The sequence below is a fragment of the Anas acuta genome, chromosome 12 (genome assembly GCF_963932015.1).
Source record: "Anas acuta chromosome 12, bAnaAcu1.1, whole genome shotgun sequence".
NCBI classification, from domain to species: domain Eukaryota; kingdom Metazoa; phylum Chordata; class Aves; order Anseriformes; family Anatidae; genus Anas; species Anas acuta.
In genome coordinates this window covers 8,975,045-8,992,902 of record NC_088990.1, presented here as the reverse complement: position 1 = coordinate 8,992,902, position 17,858 = coordinate 8,975,045, and the positions used below count along the sequence as shown (strand labels likewise).

At 40.2% G+C, this 17,858-nt stretch overlaps 2 protein-coding genes across 10 annotated transcripts in view; both read right to left on the bottom strand.

Moving 5' to 3' along the window:
* Positions 1 to 17,858, bottom strand: part of LOC137862850 (inactive cell surface hyaluronidase CEMIP2-like) — a 53,412-nt gene that overhangs the window by 21,703 nt on the left and 13,851 nt on the right. For all 7 annotated transcript variants that reach the window (XR_011100555.1, XR_011100554.1, XM_068695281.1 and 4 more), the window contains 9 exons: positions 17,048 to 17,253; positions 15,374 to 15,443; positions 14,614 to 14,742; positions 13,511 to 13,596; positions 12,999 to 13,130; positions 12,843 to 12,878; positions 12,027 to 12,179; positions 10,421 to 10,598; positions 5,227 to 5,442 (listed from right to left, as the gene is read on the bottom strand). Coding sequence is in view for 5 of the 7 variants with exons in the window: in XM_068695281.1 (XP_068551382.1) it covers positions 5,227 to 5,442; positions 10,421 to 10,598; positions 12,027 to 12,179; positions 12,843 to 12,878; positions 12,999 to 13,130; positions 13,511 to 13,596; positions 14,614 to 14,742; positions 15,374 to 15,443; positions 17,048 to 17,253 (1,206 nt within the window). In the remaining 2 variants the exon portion in view is untranslated. The remainder of the gene's footprint in view (positions 1 to 5,226; positions 5,443 to 10,420; positions 10,599 to 12,026; positions 12,180 to 12,842; positions 12,879 to 12,998; positions 13,131 to 13,510; positions 13,597 to 14,613; positions 14,743 to 15,373; positions 15,444 to 17,047; positions 17,254 to 17,858) is intronic.
* The window catches only part of CEMIP (cell migration inducing hyaluronidase 1), a 112,219-nt gene that overhangs the window by 83,402 nt on the left and 10,959 nt on the right, over positions 1 to 17,858 (bottom strand). The window lies entirely within an intron of this gene.

The following is a 17,858-nucleotide window of genomic DNA, read 5'->3' as shown; positions in this document are numbered from 1 at the left end:
TTTCAACAGAGAGTTCTTCTGTCTGAGAACTAACAGATGCCCTTGGTCTGTAGTTCAACCCTGCAGGCCAATTAAGAAAACACACTCCAGTTTTACACTTCTTCTGTCCTTCCATAACTTAAACGAAGGCCACTTCATGTGGCAAGTGCTATCTTTAAGGTTGAATATATGATGTCCACCTGCTTCCCCCCTTACAAAATTCTACTGCAGAAGGAGGATGCATACGAACTGTCATACAAACTGGTCTCAGAACACAGGGATGTAGCAGGCAGCTTGTCATATTCCCTGAAAGGTTCAAAGTGCACAGCGGACAGGTGGGAACACCTATAAGCATGTTTCCTCCAGTCTCTTGCAATGCAGAATAGGGCTGTTTGCCTCAAGAACAGGAATGTCCACCATAAAAATCCATATTATCTCAGTAATGCCTAAGCTCCTACATGAGCAACAATTATTTTTAAACCACTATTTTTTTACAATTTTTTGTACAATTATTTTTAAACTTAATTTCTGTGTTTGAGGTAGATCAAAATGGAATCAGTCTTTTAGCAGGTTTCAATACTGCAGGTAAGGACACAAGCACAGCCAAGACTAGGAGAGGCCAAGATGAAGTGTTTCAGGATATCTGCCTTCCAGTGCTAGGCTGGTTGCTCACATCTCCATATCTGCTTTTCTTCTCCTTGTCTTGTCTACACAGATCGAAACCAAAACAGACTGTTTCTCACTGTTTTATACAAAGGCTTCTTTTAGCTAGGGTTTCTAGCTTCTACTGTAACACTAGCGATAAGAGAATATACCATGTCCTTAAAATACAACAGAAACTGCTTTACTGACTCCAAGCCACAGCCAAGACGCAAGTGCTTGCCATGACATTTGGTTTGCCTTTTGGCAGAGCACGTGACACCAAAAGCAGCAGATTCCTATTGCTTTCTTCTTGGATTGTAATGCCCTGGCCGCAGCAAAATTCATTTGAGAGAAGACAGAGGTGGTGTATCCTTCTGTTCAAAGGAACGAGAGACAAGAAGGGGATCCAGTCCTTGGCCATGCAATCCCTGACCTCCTTGCTGTGATGCCAATTAATGTCAGTTCTAGTGCTTGGGTTTTGTTACCCTTTCAGGACTGCAATCAAGACAGATTAAAATCCCAGAAGAGTCATCCATCAAAGGATGCTCTTAATTCCCAATGAGCTAAATGAAATAAAGGAGTGTAACAAGAGAATTTTGTTCTAGGATGAAAAATTCATCTACCTAGCAACATCTCTGTTATTTTTTGTTTAGATCTACAAAAATACTTAAGAGAGTCATAATGATACTCTAAAATATGATAAAATAGTAAGAGAAGAAGATAGCCCAGATACTACAGCCTAAGGAGAAGAAGAGCTATTTAAAACATTCTAAAATGTGAACCTACTGCTTGCCTGGATCATTTAATGGACATAGTTGTCATTTTAGCTGCTTAACACTTCATGCTAAAAAGGTGTGTCAGATTTCCCTGTGCTTACATGGCAATTTTCCCAAGTAGATTGTGAAACTGAGAAGATAATTTCTTTTACAATTCATGGGGGAGCTGCTATTCAGCTGGATAGCAACTATGAAGATAAGCAAAATGCAAAGCACTAGAACAGAAAATCTTGATTTCTGAGAGAAAGTTTGGTTGCCTTTCTAGTTTCTTTAACATTGTTTCTGTTCTGCTGTGCTGTCAGCTGTCAAGCTGGGGTAAAATCCTTTAAAAATGAGAAACTCAAAACACATCTTCTGCTCTTCTGGTTGTTCAATTGTTCAAAGTAGGCTTAGTTCCCAAGAGAACAATTTTTCTCTATGAACTTCCAAGTGAAGACTTTAAAATTCTTTCAGAAAGAAAAAATATTTTTTTCTTCCTGTAAGACATACTAGGACCAATTTTAGCCCTAAAAATAACAGCAGCTTTGCTGACATCAGCAAAACTATTTTTATTTGGTGTGCATTTTCCATTGGTGTGCATCAGAGATCAAAATTGGACCTCTTTGTCCAAATATGGAGCACTAGCTGAAAAATGTATTGCAGGCTTTTCCTTCTTCCCAGCCCATGAGGTGCCGACACTGCTCAGGCACCATACATTACATTATGATGGGATCATAAACGTTTGCTGGGAAAAGCACCTTTCACTACATACTGCATCTCTTGCTTGCTTTACCTTTAAAAGCATTATTGAATAAAACAGCTATGCGGTACTTAATAGACAAGTGGCTACCAACTGGACATTTGCATCTTAGAGGTGCTGGGTTATTGTAATTGCAAAAACAGAGTTAACAGGAATTGAATGATTTCTAGTTCAGCAGTGTGCAGTAAGGTAGTGACTTCTTGGAGCAAACCAGTGAAAAATCAACAGCATTACCTAAAGTATTTTATAATAGCAAGGCATCAATTTTTGTTAACTCAGAAATGACACTAATCCAGCTAAGTGGCAGTCTCTTATGAATCTCTAATATTTTTTTAAGCTTATAAAGGAAAAAAGCATGTACTGCCAAAAGCTCTGCCTATTTTAAAAGAAACTAAAAAAAGAGGTTTCACAGTCTGTCCTGATGAGTTTCTCTGAAGTCTACAAGGAAGTAGTAAGTGCACAGCCTCAGCTGCCTAGTAGGCACCAGGACACTTCTCTTGCTGTGTATATAAAAATCAGAAATGGTTGAGGATCTCATTTACATTTTCACAACTAATGCAGATGTTGAGGAGTCTCTAGGTCAGTGCTTTTGGAAATCTCACCCACCTACATGGAGAGAACTATGGAATGAACCTTTCCCTATTATTTTATTATTGGCCTCTGCAACAGCTGAAAATCAGGTTGAGAGGACACCAAGAACCTCAACACCTTGCTGGCGGTCTGAGTGACTCACAGAGATTCCCAGAAGCTGTGGTGTCACTAACTCTTGTGATTTCCTTGTCAGTCTTCCTCTCTCTGATGTTCTTCCTTAAAGTTTGGCTTTGTTTATATTACACGAGAATTTCAGCTGTCATCCAAAGAATAAATAAAAAAGGATTTGGTCTCATTTGTATAACAATAACCCTACAGACTTCAGAATCCAAAGGGGAGAACAAAGAGGCCAGATAGTTCTTGTCTGTGTAAATCTCATGATCTTAAGCTGGTCCCACAACCCTTTGTTGGTAGCGAAAGGCAACGTTGGAGCCAAAGCACAAGACATGTCTCAGTACTTCCCGCTGAAGGAAGCTCTCAGACACTACATGGGGAAGGTGGCACAGTGCTCCTTGGACATGATGAGGAGCAAGGGCCACGAACCAACCATGGGAAGGTGGAATCATCAGCCTGAGTCGCCAGATTAAAATATCCTTAGGAAAGTCTGTCCCTGGGATTTTGTGGTGCTAGAAACACCGCCAGAGGAATAGGTTTTCCCCTGGCATTTCCTTTACTAGGCAAATTTCATCCAGAAGAAGAGCATGAAAGGTGAATGGAAGAAACCAAGCTGAAAGGAATTAACTGAACTCTAGGCATTTTGCTCAGAAAGGGTTTGGCTGCAATGTTAGCCGAAGGACTTGGATCGGTTTTCCATGCCAAGTAGCCCATCCCCAGTCTGACTATCTTGGGCTCAGTTCAGCAGCAATGCAAGAGTCACTATTTCCTTCAGCTGAAAGGACATTTTCACCTGCTTGTGCTAGGAAAGAATAAAAGTTCTTGTCTACCAGAGCTACATGAAAAGGAAAAGAAAAACAGATTTTGTAATAGAGCTGCTAAGATCAAAGCCAACCATCTTTCTCCATAATTGGATTCACTCTTTTAGGCTTTTGATCTGGAATATGACACTCAGAACTTAGCACACAAACAAATCATCAGTTTGTAAAGACATTGAGAACCAAGGTCAAGTTGAAATACTCCAGCAGTTATACCCCCAAAATTAAATCAAACCCTGCTGCACAGGACCAACTTCTTCTACATTGCACGCATATACATTTCCCTACCCAAAACCTATAAAATTAATAAGAACTTCACTCATCCTGCTGGATGCTGATTAGAAGAAAAACGCTGGTAAGTAACGGATCCCAGAGAAGCAAATGTTTACACTTGCCTAAACCTAGCCAAGGAAATTCTCTATGGTGGAAAAACTGCCTCAACACATAGAGTGCCATGATCGCAAGGGTATTAATAGACACAAAAATACAAATGTCTACTTGTTTACAATTCTGAATTTAACCATTATGTTGCCAGAGCACAGAATATTATTTCTCTAGAGACACAGAGCAAAATGTAAGTGCCAAGGAGAAATCCCTAACTCAGTGAAACTGCTATCCATAGGAGCCTAATCCTGTTTCCGCCTAGTCAATAGAGAACCAGAGGACTTAAGTCCAGTGTCTAGACACTTAAATAGCAATTCCTGTTCTCTGCTGTGCTACTAAAGCAAACACAAATTTTTTTAGCATAAGGAGACACACAATTTGGACATGACAGTGCATATATTATGTATGCATAGAGGTCTCAAAGACAATTGCATTCCTAAAATTTTCATGTAGAAAAAGTTCTTGGAGAAAGGGGAGCAGAGTGCTGTTTGACTGCCTGAGCTATGAGCCTACACTTTACACATCAGAGAACCACAGAAAAAACACCTTCAGAAATCCTCTAAAGTGGAAAAAATGTGTATCTGAGTCTGCAACCCTTCCTGAGATGCAACTGTAGGACATCAGGCTCTTCTAGTCCTCATGCTGACAAAACTGTGTGTTAAAAAGGCAAACCTGACAGTCTGCTCTTTCCAGGGGGGCAAATTAATGCTTCCTGGTCTTCAATGACTTCAGGCAGAGTTTCATCCTGTGCTGCACCTACCGATGTCTGGGCAATGACTACTGACTTCCCATGAGACAAGAGTAACATCTTCCATTAGAGAAACTAGATTCAGCAGAGTGATGGAAACTAGAGTTATCCACTGGAGCCCCATGACAGAGTAGACAAACTCCTGGAAACAACGACTTAGAAAACATCAGACTTTTCCCCAGCTACATTTCAAATTGCAGCCTCGTGTGGGAAATAGGAAGAAAAAGAGCTCCTTACAGCCATAGGTTAGAGGAAACTGCACAACAGGGGCTTTACAGAGTCCTTGGAATTAGGCAGATAACACTGAGAGCAGTAAAGTTATACCCAATTTATTATTGTTCTGTTATCTTCTCGAGAGTTCATCGGGTTTCACTCCACCACCCCTAAGACCCACCCAACACGCCCAGTGGCATTGCCTGCAGCCACCCCTCTTACCTGTGCAAATTTCCCAGTGCACATCATCCCATTCCAGCGTGGGACTGTGAGACACCCAGGATGACGGAGCAAGTAGTTGTCTGCTCTGCCGATGAAAGTGTCTGGATACCCTGTCACAGAGCCATCCAGATCATGGAAGATGGACATTTTGTCACCATCATTGTCGTTGTTTCCAAACCACTGGCCTGATCTGCCAAAAAACACTTTCAGTCCAACCTAGCAGGAGAGAGTAGGAAGGAAAAATAAGTAGGGGCTTGAATTTGTGGTGTTTTAACAGCCAAGACAGTGAACTAGAAAGCATTATTTATTGAGCAAGAGCTTTGCTTTGCCTCTTCTACTTAGATTTCTGACTACATTGTTTTTCTCTCCTATTTCTTAATCCCAGGAGACATTTTCATCAAAATTAGGCTTTCGGTTCTTTGAACCCACAAAACCATTTATTCCTTGAAATCATACAGCAATAAATTGTACTGTCAAAAAGAAGAGGGTGACTCAAAGGGAAGGGAAGTACTGGAAGATTATGAAGTTTGCTGAGAAGTAATCATCATCTATCCCAGTTGTGATTAAAGAAACAAAAACTACTAAACCTATGGTGAATTTACTCATATATTTCCAATGACTATTTTAAGTGGTGCTATGAGTGCCATTTTTTTGTAATTAATTCCCCCCAAAACCTTATGAAACTCATAAAAGTGACAGAAGCTTTCAGAATTGGCTCTGTCGTACACCCCCTGAAGAACATATATATGTATATGTATATATAAGGCAAGAAAAATAGCAGGGGACAGCGTTATCCTCATTATGCATAGCTCTGTTTTCAAAATTTTTCAGTTGCTAAGTAAAAGACTCTGTCCTGATATGAAAATACAGCAAAACAAGGAAGCTGTAGATGTTCAGCAAAAAGGCATGGGATATTTTAATGTTTGCAGAGAAAATTATTGCAGCGTGCGACAATTAAGTTCTGAGGCAATCAAGACAATAATTATTCCAGGTCAAGTACACTGAATGAATCCTGCAGCAATGTATATTAAAAGAGACAGCATAAATAGCATCTTGATCACGCCGACCCAAAAGACTGTAATTTGTTCCATTTAGCTCAACTAATTTTAATTGGGCTGCTCACAGAAGTAAGAATTAAGGTCAGCAAGATTAGGCTGCAAGTTTACTAAGGACTTCAAATGCTTTATTTTCACACTAATAAATAGAACAATTTAGGAGAATAGGAGGGGCATTGTGATTCTTAGTTAAATGGAAAGTCCCACTGACTTAAAAAGAATTTCTACTGCAGCAAGAACTCCTTGCAGAATAAAAGTAGCAAGAACCTTACATTGCTCTATTAAGTCTTTATTACCTTAAAATTAAATTAAACCCTAGAAGCATTTTTCTGCCACCTCCTTGTCTAAGTATTAGCCTCATAAACAAACACCTGAAGCAGTCTCACTTAAAAGAGGCTCAGGCATATGGAAATTTAATGTGTATTTTTGAGTGTATTAAAACCTTTTCTTACTGCACTGCAGGAAATTTTTGCCCAAAGGGCTATTTGGCAAGGAAGGAGGATCTCCTAAGTTCTGTGATTTTTTTTTTGTTTGCTTTGTTTTTCTTTTTTCTTTTTTCATTTTAATTTATAAAAGAGGAAATCTTTGCAAAATGCAAACACTGCTGCAGCTCAAAGCTCCACTATAAACACTTTGTGACAGTGTACTTCTGGGGCTGAATTTGAAAACAGGCACTTCACTGAGGAAGAGAACAAAGTCAGCTGTACTTCAAAACAAACTAAGGTACAGCCCGTACAGCTTACGTTTGATTAAATGTCAGTGATTCCATCCAGCAGGCAGATAGTTTTGGTGCTAATGCTAATATGATTTCCAACATTCTCCTCTAAAAAGTCTGAAAGTCAGAAATTAAATGGAAATGATAATGAGCAGTATCGCTTCTTTTATAAACCTTATTTTTGTAAGGCATGAGATGGATGATGGTTACAGGAGTATGTAATTTCTTAGGAATATGCTAAATAAACCTGCCCAAGGGCAGCATGGGTAGCACATCTGCAGAGAAGTACTGAAGATTACAGTGGAAAACACTTCTTTTTAGATTAAAAAATAATATCCTTGTATCGCTGCTATCATTTTAAGAAAACTTTTTCAGCCAATGTGAATCTTCTATTTTATCACCAAAGAGCTCTGCTCTCATTAGCATTGCTTTTCCTCTGATGGAGTGTTGCAAGCTCTCATCCTGCCAGTTCTCTTTAGTCAGGAACCTCTTTAGCTGTTTGCTGTTGTTGTTGCCCTCTCTTCCCCCCCCACCCCCCCTCCCCCCCAGGGGATAACAGACCTGCACTTCAATGCAGCATCTATTTTTTTTTTCCCATTGTGAACTACTTGAAAACTTGTGCTTTGACACAGAACACCAGCACCATGATAACACAGGTTAAACATAAAAAGGCAACATTAGAAATGCCTCTCTCTTAGCTAGGTGGGACTGCAGTCCCATGGGAAATGCTAGACTATGGTCAAGAACCCACTCTGACCCCTCTGAGCTCTTCTAGAGACCACAAACCTGCTGGACACAGAGCGCTGAGATGTCTTTAACATAAACAATTTAGAGCTGCCATACTGTTGGCACAGTTAGAAGTAAAATAGGCTTGAAATCCCCCTACACTCCTGGCTACAGGGAAAAAGTAACCATAGGGTTTATTAGCAATGGGTGTGAAATGGGACATGCACATGCTGGAGGTGGCCTCACTCATGGGAGTCTAGAAGGTGTTGGACAACCTCTTGTTCCTTGCCTCACCCTACAGGAGTTGTGCAGCAGAAAGACAGAGAGGTGAATGGGTAGCTATTTTATGACTAAAAAGAGAGATGTTGGGTCTTCTTAAGAAAAGATACCTATAAAAGATCCTCTTTGGGCATGGCTCTGTTTTGGGCAGGGGTTATCTCCTTTGAGCTCTCCAAGTCCTATCAATTGCCAGTAATCAGACCTATAGGAGACTACAACCACCAGCCTAGCCTTCAGATGCGTTAATACCAATTAGTGCTTCCACTGCTTTGGAATAACTGTTTTAAAGCACTTTTTTCCCTTTTTCTTTTTAAAGCAGCCTAGCATTAATGTTGCTGTTAATAAATGAACATATATATTTATATACACCAGTTAGGTTTGTGAATGAAAAGGCAACTAGAACATTTTCTGTGGAACATAGTGTTTAAGTCTTCTGTTCTACCTGAGCATTTATTTTTATGCTGGAATTAAACAAGACCTGACTGGCTTTATTACTCTGTGGTCTAACCAATCAGCTGATTATTCTGATTAATTACACAATTATTCCTTCAGCATGACTAATAGTTTTATCATCACTGTACAACTTGCAGTAATGTTTAATTTATTCTTTAAAAACAACTGTAAAATGATTGTCCCTTAGGGAATTAGTACTTAGCTACCCTTTAAAAAGTAATAAAATGAAGCCTGGAGATGGAAAATTAAATTAAAACAGTCTACAGGCTCTATCTTAACTAGTCAAAGACATATTGTCCCATATAGCAATTAGCAACAAAACAATAAACTAGCCGTGCTCCTTCAAGTCTGAAATCAGATTTAGCACATCTGGGTTCAATCCAGATAAAATAGAATCAAAGTGAAAAGTGCTAGGATGCAGGTGGCTACAAACATAAATGATTCTGAAGCTGGCAAAATACCAACTTCAGAAATGGACGTTTCTTGGAAACATACATACAAGAAATAATTATTTGGATGATGTCTTTTTTTTTTTTTTTTTTTTGTAATAGGCAAACACTAATTATTACATCTTCTGATCATTTTTACCTTGAAAATCTCAAATCTTAAAGGTGTTGCAGTACTAAACTTCCTCTCAGACAAAAGTGCTGGGACATTTAACAGGCTCATTGGCCTCAAATGGCACAACAGTATTAAAGAGTTGCATTTTCAGCCATTCTAGAGGTAATCATCCTCTTTGCTGATGCGCACAGATATAATCTACCCAAAACCATTCCATTGGACAGAGTCCTACAGCCATTACTGAAGGAAAATTTCTACTCTCTTCCAATCCGCTGAACAAAATTTTCATTATACATTTTCCTTACCCTGTTTCTAGGTTGATTTTCTCATTCTTGTTCCCCATTACCATCTTAAAACCATTTCCTCATGGAAGACATAAGGAAGTAAGTAAATGAGCCCTTATTCTTGTTACAAAGCTCCCTAAAGTGTCCAAAATAACTGAGAGCTCTTTACTGAAATAGAAAGAAACTGTGTTTACTTAAAGGAAGCACTCAAGTGACTGCAATCAACATCATCCTTTCATAAAATACCCTGCTGGTGATGGTCTAAAGTGTACCAGAGAGGGGACAGACAAACTGACTGCTTGCCAGAGTAGTTATATTGGTTAGTCCCGGAGCAATGGAAATTTTCCTCAAGATAAAGCCAAACCTCAACCCAAAGTTACTACAGTTCATGGATGTCCTAACAAGCATGGAACATTGTTTGAAAAAAAAATATATATATATAAGGAGAGGTTATGACCCCTGAGAGCAAGCCAGGTAGAATTTATCATTTCCCAAGCTAAGTGTGCAGGGCCATGATCCCTGCAGAAATCCAAGACAAAGACTGGAATTGCTCAGCAAACTATGGCTCCTGCCAAGACAGACACAGCCACATTCTGCTGTGACTGCTCAAGGAAAGTCCCTGTTTGTGCTCAACAGGAATTTCACTGCTGAACCCAGAATTTGCTGACCATGGATTTGCTTCTAATTGCTTTTCCTTCTTTCTTTCTAAGAATTGTATTGCAGGTTATTGTCTCCTACCATCTCACTGGGTCCCTCTCGAACTCTACGACCCAGTCTTCACCACGTTCTCTCTATATATTAGCTGTCAATGCTGCTCAGCAAGGAGTGGTGACATGTCTGTTCTGATTACAAGGTGAAACCTTCCACTACTGCAGATTTTGTTATATATATCTGCCCAGGTATAAGAAACTTTGATATTGATACACCCCAAATTTTATTGGTTTATAAATAACCATCACTAATAATTAAAGAAAAAAAGTCTTTCAAAATGAAGTGATGGCATGCACCAATGTAACACGCACCACAGCCTGGAAATTCCTGCTCTAGGATAAATCTCTCAACCACTTCTAAAAACTTTGAAAAATTGCACATCTAACAGCATGCATTCCTGTTTTACTTACACTTTTCTCCATCAGGATTTGTGACACATTATTCTGGGGGCTTATCTGCCAGGCGTTCTTCATGAAGAACCCAATGGCACTTGAATATCTGTCAACAGTTGGGGTGAACTTCTTGAAAGTGCACTTTGCCATCCTGACAGGCCCATCATAAATCTGGAATCCACGAATAGGGAATGTCCTGTGAGATTTAAAAACAAACAATATCCTATGCTAAAAGCTTGGACAAAGTCTGAGTCTTCTCCTGAAAGCACAGAAACCTACCAATAAGAAGATAAAATATCTTTTCTTTCCCCAAACTGGTATCTGGATGCTTATCACATAGATAATGAAAAATTAATCTCTGCTGAACATCTTCTATAGGATAAGCTTTGAAGGACAAAACAATGACCTGCACAGCTTACATAAGGCTAGTGTAAAGCAGTTCAAAGCTCTTGCCCCCTGCCACCCAGGGATTCATTGGTATGAGGAAGCCCCAGAGGGCTGTGTGTCAGCATTGCTATGAAGTTTCCTGTTCCAGGATAGAGAGATTTCTTCAGAAACCTCAGCATGATTGAAAAAATAATATCAGTGAGACTCCCTCTAGGCAATAGCGTCTTCATGGAAGAAGTTCCAAGTGGTGCAGCACAGCTCCTGCTCTCCTCACAAGCCACCTCACACGAAATCCCCAGGACCTAGTCCACAGCATTTAATGCAGAAAGCTGATTCCTGCAGCACCAGCCAGTGGACACGTCAAGGCAAGAAGACAAGGCAAGAAGAGTCTCCATTGGAAAACAGCAATGGAGAGAACCTCCCCATTCCATGGTCTGTCTTGAGAAGGTGTCAAACTTACTTAGCCCTTGCAGTGTTTGATTAAAGAGTGGCCTGTTTCAGCTTTGCAGATGGTAATGAAAGCTGGCCAGTAGCAGCATGGGAGGGTAGGTCAATGCCCACCATGTCCAGAAAGACTGCTAATTTGTTTAGATGTGAAAGCCACACAGCAGACAGCAAATGGGCACACGGGCTCTCTCCAGCCTGTCAGTCTCTGAGGACCAGATTATATCATTTTTTATAAAGGGTTTAATGATTGCTGAGCATCACCCAAAACATACATTAGGGTAGAATTTAGGCTTGGAGAAGCACAGCTTTCCAGGGGATGCTGTTGCTTTAGTGGAGGTTGTGATGCTATCAAAATAGGAAATAACCTATGGCCATTGAAAGAGAAGATTCAATAATGAAGACACCTTTATCCATTTTTTGTCACAGTGGTCTTGTTCACTCACCTACACTAGCAAGAAAGCATAAGGAAAGCAAGACATAAGGGATCTGTGCCATCAGGTCGATGCCGTGTTAATGAGGCATTGGACAAAAGCAATTTGGTATCTTTCAGATTTTCTAACCCACTCTCCAGTGACTTATAAATCAAGCAGAAAATTAAATCAAATATTCAGTTGAGAATGCTCTCAAACTGTTGTCCCGACAAATGAGTTTACTTGAACATTTATTATTTCTGGCCTGTACAATAATTTAAACACCCAGCAATATTACTTGTTGGTAGCCACATTCATTCCTGAGGTTTTTCTTCAGGCTTGCACTAATGCCAGGAAGAAACAGCAGCAGAAAAACTCACTTGTTTCTGGGCAGGGTCCTATATTCTCCATTTGCCCCTTTCCCCCAGTAGCTGTTCTGCCCTCCCTGGGAGCCAAAGTTGCTGCTTTCTCCAACAAAAATGGAGCGTGTCACTTCCAGGCTGGAACCGTCATCAGTGGGGAATGTCCCATCACTACAAGCAGACAAAGAAACACCAGATAACTACACAAATGATTAATTTAATCTGTTAATTACACAAAAGATATAGTATTTCTACCCAACTTATATATCTATTTGCTCTACACCAAGCTGCTCCATAAGTTTTTAGCTACCTCCCTGACACAACAACCAACCATCGCTGGTTCTCATGGCCTACAACAGGCTCTGGATCTGGCTTATTTTTGCAGGATTTTTGCAAGAGAGATTGTGACAAGACAAGTGGGAGTGGGGCAGATGTCAATGGAGGAGACAGACAATGGCAATGCCTGGCTGGCCACTGTGCCCATGGTGTATAAACTGTAGGCTGGGCTGGGCCCTGCAGCCAGGCGAGGGAGGAAGGAAAGTCTTCTCCTCAGCAGTGCCAGGTGCTTAATCTGTTGGTTCAGGGCCTACCAGCCAAGAGGAAATATTCAGCAATTACGACATATTCCCCAGACATGCTGAGGCAAAGAGAACGAAAGGCTAAATTATTCCTTGTGTTAACGGCTGCACGGGGAAGGCTTGATGTGGTCTGTGAGGGAAACGTGAGATTTTCTTATGTTTTACAGTAATTATCAGGGGAGTGTCTCAGCTTCCATCCTTTGGCCTGATACATTGTGGGGAAAAAACAGGAGGAAGGTACATTTTAAGAAATTACCTCGCCAGAGTGAGTCCAATTCCATTGTCTGAAAACCTAGGACGGAAGAAGCAGAGAGGTGTAAATTACAAAGAATGTCTGAGATGAATTTGGCCTACAGGCCTGTTCACGTCTGCCGTGAGGGTAATGGTACGGCATGTAATTACAGTAACCTACCCGGAGTTGCGGAAAATAATGTCGCCGCCCCTGGCCCAGGCCCCGTGGTCATTATTTTTAAAAGCAATAAGGCCATCAATTATGGCAGGAACTCGTGGCTTTTCAGGATCAGCGTCTTGATGTGGGCGAAACCTGAAGCAAGGAGCTGGGTTAATGCAGCACACTTAGGAGCTCTTACGTCATCTTTCAGATATAAGTTCTTCTTAGTAATTAATAAGAAATTTTGAAGTTTACAAACACACTAACAGAATAATGGGATCTAGAATCCTTTTCAAGTGCTTCACGGCTTAGTCTCCATAACCCCAAGTGCACATATATCATTTTTGATCAACAATAATACAAACAATTCAGTGCATAGCTATTAAATATTTGCCTCTGCACATCAGAGAGAGCTTGTGTGTATTTTCAGATACTCGGGCCATAACGAGGCATTAATGATCTGCTAAATACAATGCAGAAGCCAGGAAGCAATACAAGTATCCAAAATACTTAGCCATACAGCATGTGCTTACCTGGCATTATCGACAGTGAGATACTCTCTGGGATCTTCAGCGCTGGCTCTTGTTGTCTTTACTCCTTTTCCAATAAACAAACCAGCCTGAGAATGCAGATGACTCCAATTATTTTAACAGACTGCACACAAGAGACCAGAGATCACAGATTTTATCAATGAACGTGGGCAGCCAGTGTGTGCAGGCAGAGTGAGTGCAGGCAGAGCGAGTGCCTGAAGCCTGGGCTTTCTCTTCCCTTTCGGTGTCATTTGGCACCACTCAGCATGACATTAGCACAGGATGTAGCACACTGAAGTCAGGACAGAGCCTGCCCTGCCATGTGTTACGCATCAACATCTTGGGCTGCCTTCTGACCCAATGCGAGGCACTGAACTCCCACTCTCTCTCTCTCTCTTGCAGAAAGCAATAAGGGACTTTGCCAAGCTCTTGACAACTTTTTGGAAAAAGATTGTTGTTAAGAAGTAAGGCTTTAAATAAAGAGTGACGAGTCCCCCGACAGTCAAAAGAGAACATGAGCTGCTGTAGCCAAGTTAAAGGCTTTGGGATAGAGCAGCAGCTGTCACGGACCAAGATGTAATATACACAAGGCCCAGAAAACAGCACTGATTTCAATCTAGAATCCTGAGAAGTAAGTTAAAAATGCTTTTTATAGCTTACAGGTTAAGTTTTCATGTCAACAGTATATTTGGGAAATGTGTTTTTCTTGGAATTACCCTTGAATTTTTGGTCTAATTTTTCAAAGGTGATAAGCAGGCCCTGGCACAAGCTATTTTTACTCATCCCCCTATATCCTTGCATCACTGTGGCCAACAGCAGCATTCAGTGTCCTCCTCCTGCCTGTCATTCCTTGAATCTCATTTAGTAGGTGCACCTCTGGCCTGGGCACATCCTCTCTAATGCAGACAACTGAACAGGAGCCCCATTTTGCTCAGGTTCCACTTTAATCTAGAAAGAGCATCACCCCTAAAAGCTGAGTGTCTCTTAATATAGTGCTATAATACCATAATAAAAATTTAAGACAGCCATAAATCAGAGCACCATACATTGTCAACCCTACACCATACTGTTGTATTGGTGGTAACATACAAAAATCATCCACGTGCCTTGAAATTGGAGTGGACTCTGTTGTTGTAAAATACTCCCAGGGGGGTATGTTCAGCCTGTCCCTCTGGATATCGCCCCTCGGACTGTCCAGTTGGAACCCGGTGGAAGATGTACCATATCCCAACATCCTAAAGAACAAAGGAAGGGTCAAGGAATTGGACAGTGCAGTTAATGATATAGAATTTCCTGGGGACTTAGTGCTTCCCACTGTGCTGGCCAGATTTCTCAGCTGAGCCTGCAAAACACGTGCGAGTCCCAGTGGACACACAGCAGCACATACTCTCACACCACCTCTCTTATCTTTTGGCATGCACAGTGGGCCCCTGAGGCACACGCACATGAGTTTTAAAAATCCATATGTTGGGGGTGAAATACAGGTGCTATACGGCCACATTAAACACAAACATGATTTGGTTAACCATCAGAGATAACAACACGGAAAGAGTACGTATTTATATATGCAAACATAAAATTATATTGGGCATTTAACTATTAACTCCTAATAAAAATCAACATTTGTTAAGACACACCACACACCACTTCCAGCCACCATTGTGAGAGAAATCAGTCTCACAGACAACTGTGAGACAACTGCAGGAAACTACTTGTTCTTAACAGAGAGGAAGGCTGCAGAAATATATATCCAAATTTTATGATGACTTCCTAAAAATTCACTGCCCTCACACTAATGACATCAATAAGAGTAGAGTATACAGGACCTGGAGGCAAAGTATAGTTATTGCAGTTAAATGTTTTTACCTGAGCACCCGCTGCTGCATTCTCTATTAAATTGTTGTTTGGATTTGCAATCCAGAAAGTGCTGACAGCCCTGAAAAATCAAAATCAAAATCAAAATGATCCTAAGCAGTTACCAAACAGGAAGGGATACATTTTCATAGCACTGTGCTGGACTTCAGCCACAACCCTCCTATTGACTTTAAAACTCCACACAACCTTTTAATGATTCTCTTTAAGGAACAGCATCTAGTGATGTCAGACATTCATTTATGGAGTCACATGCTGAACTTATTGTGAATTATATGAGACCATTAACACAAAATCTGTGCTCTGTTAAATGCAGCTTAAGGAAATCTGATGTCTTTTTTTTTTTTTTTTTTTCTTTTTCTTTTTCTTCCCAAAAGTTAAGCAGCTTTGGAAAAAGCCTGAAAAGTGAACTTCTATTTTGTTTTTAGGAACTCTGGGGGCCATGGCAGGAGGTAGGGGATTCTCTATGGATTTACTATGCTTCCACTTGGAAAACAAAACAAATGTCCGTGCAAGCCACAAATGGCTCATTAAGCAGGAGATTAAGGAGATATTATTTTGACATTTGTTCAAATAAAGAGTTTTTGCCTCAGAGGGAGGATCAGCAGTGGCACAAACAGAAGCCAGACATAGCTATGAAAACATTATGATCTGTTGTATTACTTCATTTGATAACATCTTTTGCAATAATAAAGACCACATGTAAAAACACTGTAAACCATTTCTCATGACCATAACAATTAATTTGATCATTCTAAGCAGAAAATCTCAATAATTTTTATCTACCTTAACTACTGCATGATCAAGAATCCCCACTCCTTTGCTTGAACAGAACAACTAAATAGGTGCACAATAAATCTATATTAACCATATAATCAACCATAGCATTTCAACAACCATAACTGTAATTAATTCAATTGGATTACTTACATAAATTAAAATAAGTAGGATTTGGGCACTAGATCCTTTTCCAGAAAATGTGAAAATACAAATTTCTGTTGATAAATTATATTCTCACTTGCAAACAGTAACCAGGCCAGTTTCTGGATCCCTTGAGTGCCCATGTTTTGGCACATCAGTCTCCAAAATGGAAGCTGACTTTGGTCAACTACAGCGGGATACTGTTTACTGCATTTTAAATGAGGCTCACTGCACTGTATGCTAATCTCTACGTTCTCACTAAATCTCTTAGTATAGCCTAGATACTCATGTACTTGTGTACCTGTTGACTTTAGATGCAAAATTCAGCCCTGGTGAAAACAGGCAAAAATTCCCTTTGCACTAGGTGATGTTTTTGCCAGCTTGCACCAGGACTGCACCTACTTGCATTTATCAGACAAATTTCATGGAGCTGTCTGGTTCAAAAGGACTGAAAGGGGTTCAGACAAAAGCAAAGTACTCTATGCATTTATGATTCTTGCAAAACAGCAACAGCAATAAACAGCAGCAAGTATTCCTTGCTTAGGTTTCATGCAGCTACTAATAGATATCTTCACATGCAAAACAAGGTCAAAGAGCTAAATTATTTTTAAAAGTGAAATGATAGGAAAAGCTGCACGTTTTTCATCAAATAGCATAAACTTTATCATCAAAAGTTTTGGTTTTTAGGACCCAGCTACAAACCTCAACATCAGTGCAAAAACTAACTCTATCTCCTGGAGCACTTACATGCAGTCAGTGCTTGGCACAGGGATGTAATTCCCATAGACGTGGCTCCGGATGGCAAGGCACATAGCTTCATTGCGATCTGAGGGCAAGATCGTTCCTGACCTGGTGAGGAGGCCCAAGTTGTGATAGAACGTATTGCGTTGCTCCGTCCCATCTTCAAGGAAGAAACAGTGCCCCAGAGTGTCATAGCCAATGGTGTCTTTTACCTGGAAGAAAGTGTACAGGCCACAGATTACAATGCTAAGAGCAGTAGGAATGATGAGTGATGTGCTTTATCAGTGAACTGAGAAACTCCTAGGAGCAGTTTTGCTACCGTGAAGTGTCTTAATGTGCATCAATCCAGGAGCTAGCTCAAGCCACATGTGGTTTGCATAAGAGTGGCTGATCTTTCTATACAGCGGAACTGCTATTAAAATTACTCTGAGGGAGATCACGTGCATAATTAAGAGAAAATCATAAAATACTGGATTTAAGACGCCTCTCAGCTCTAGGAGAAAATATATGTTTCAGTGTCATGAAGTAAATACCTGTGTAAATATGTATGTGTCTTGCATGATAAACCAAAAAGTTAGGCCGGTTAATCCAGAAATTGTCATGACTGCAATACTTCCCAAATAAAATAATAAAAAAATCTTGAAATTGCACTATATGAAATAATTTATATTATGAATATTTCTGTTATTTTTGCTCCACTTTTAGAACATGCAAGTCCACTTCATTCCTTTAATGCTCAGCTTGGGCAGAGATAGTCTCTCACTGCTTCAGCCTATTTAAGATTAACTGACATGTATTAAATCATAATTTGACCAAG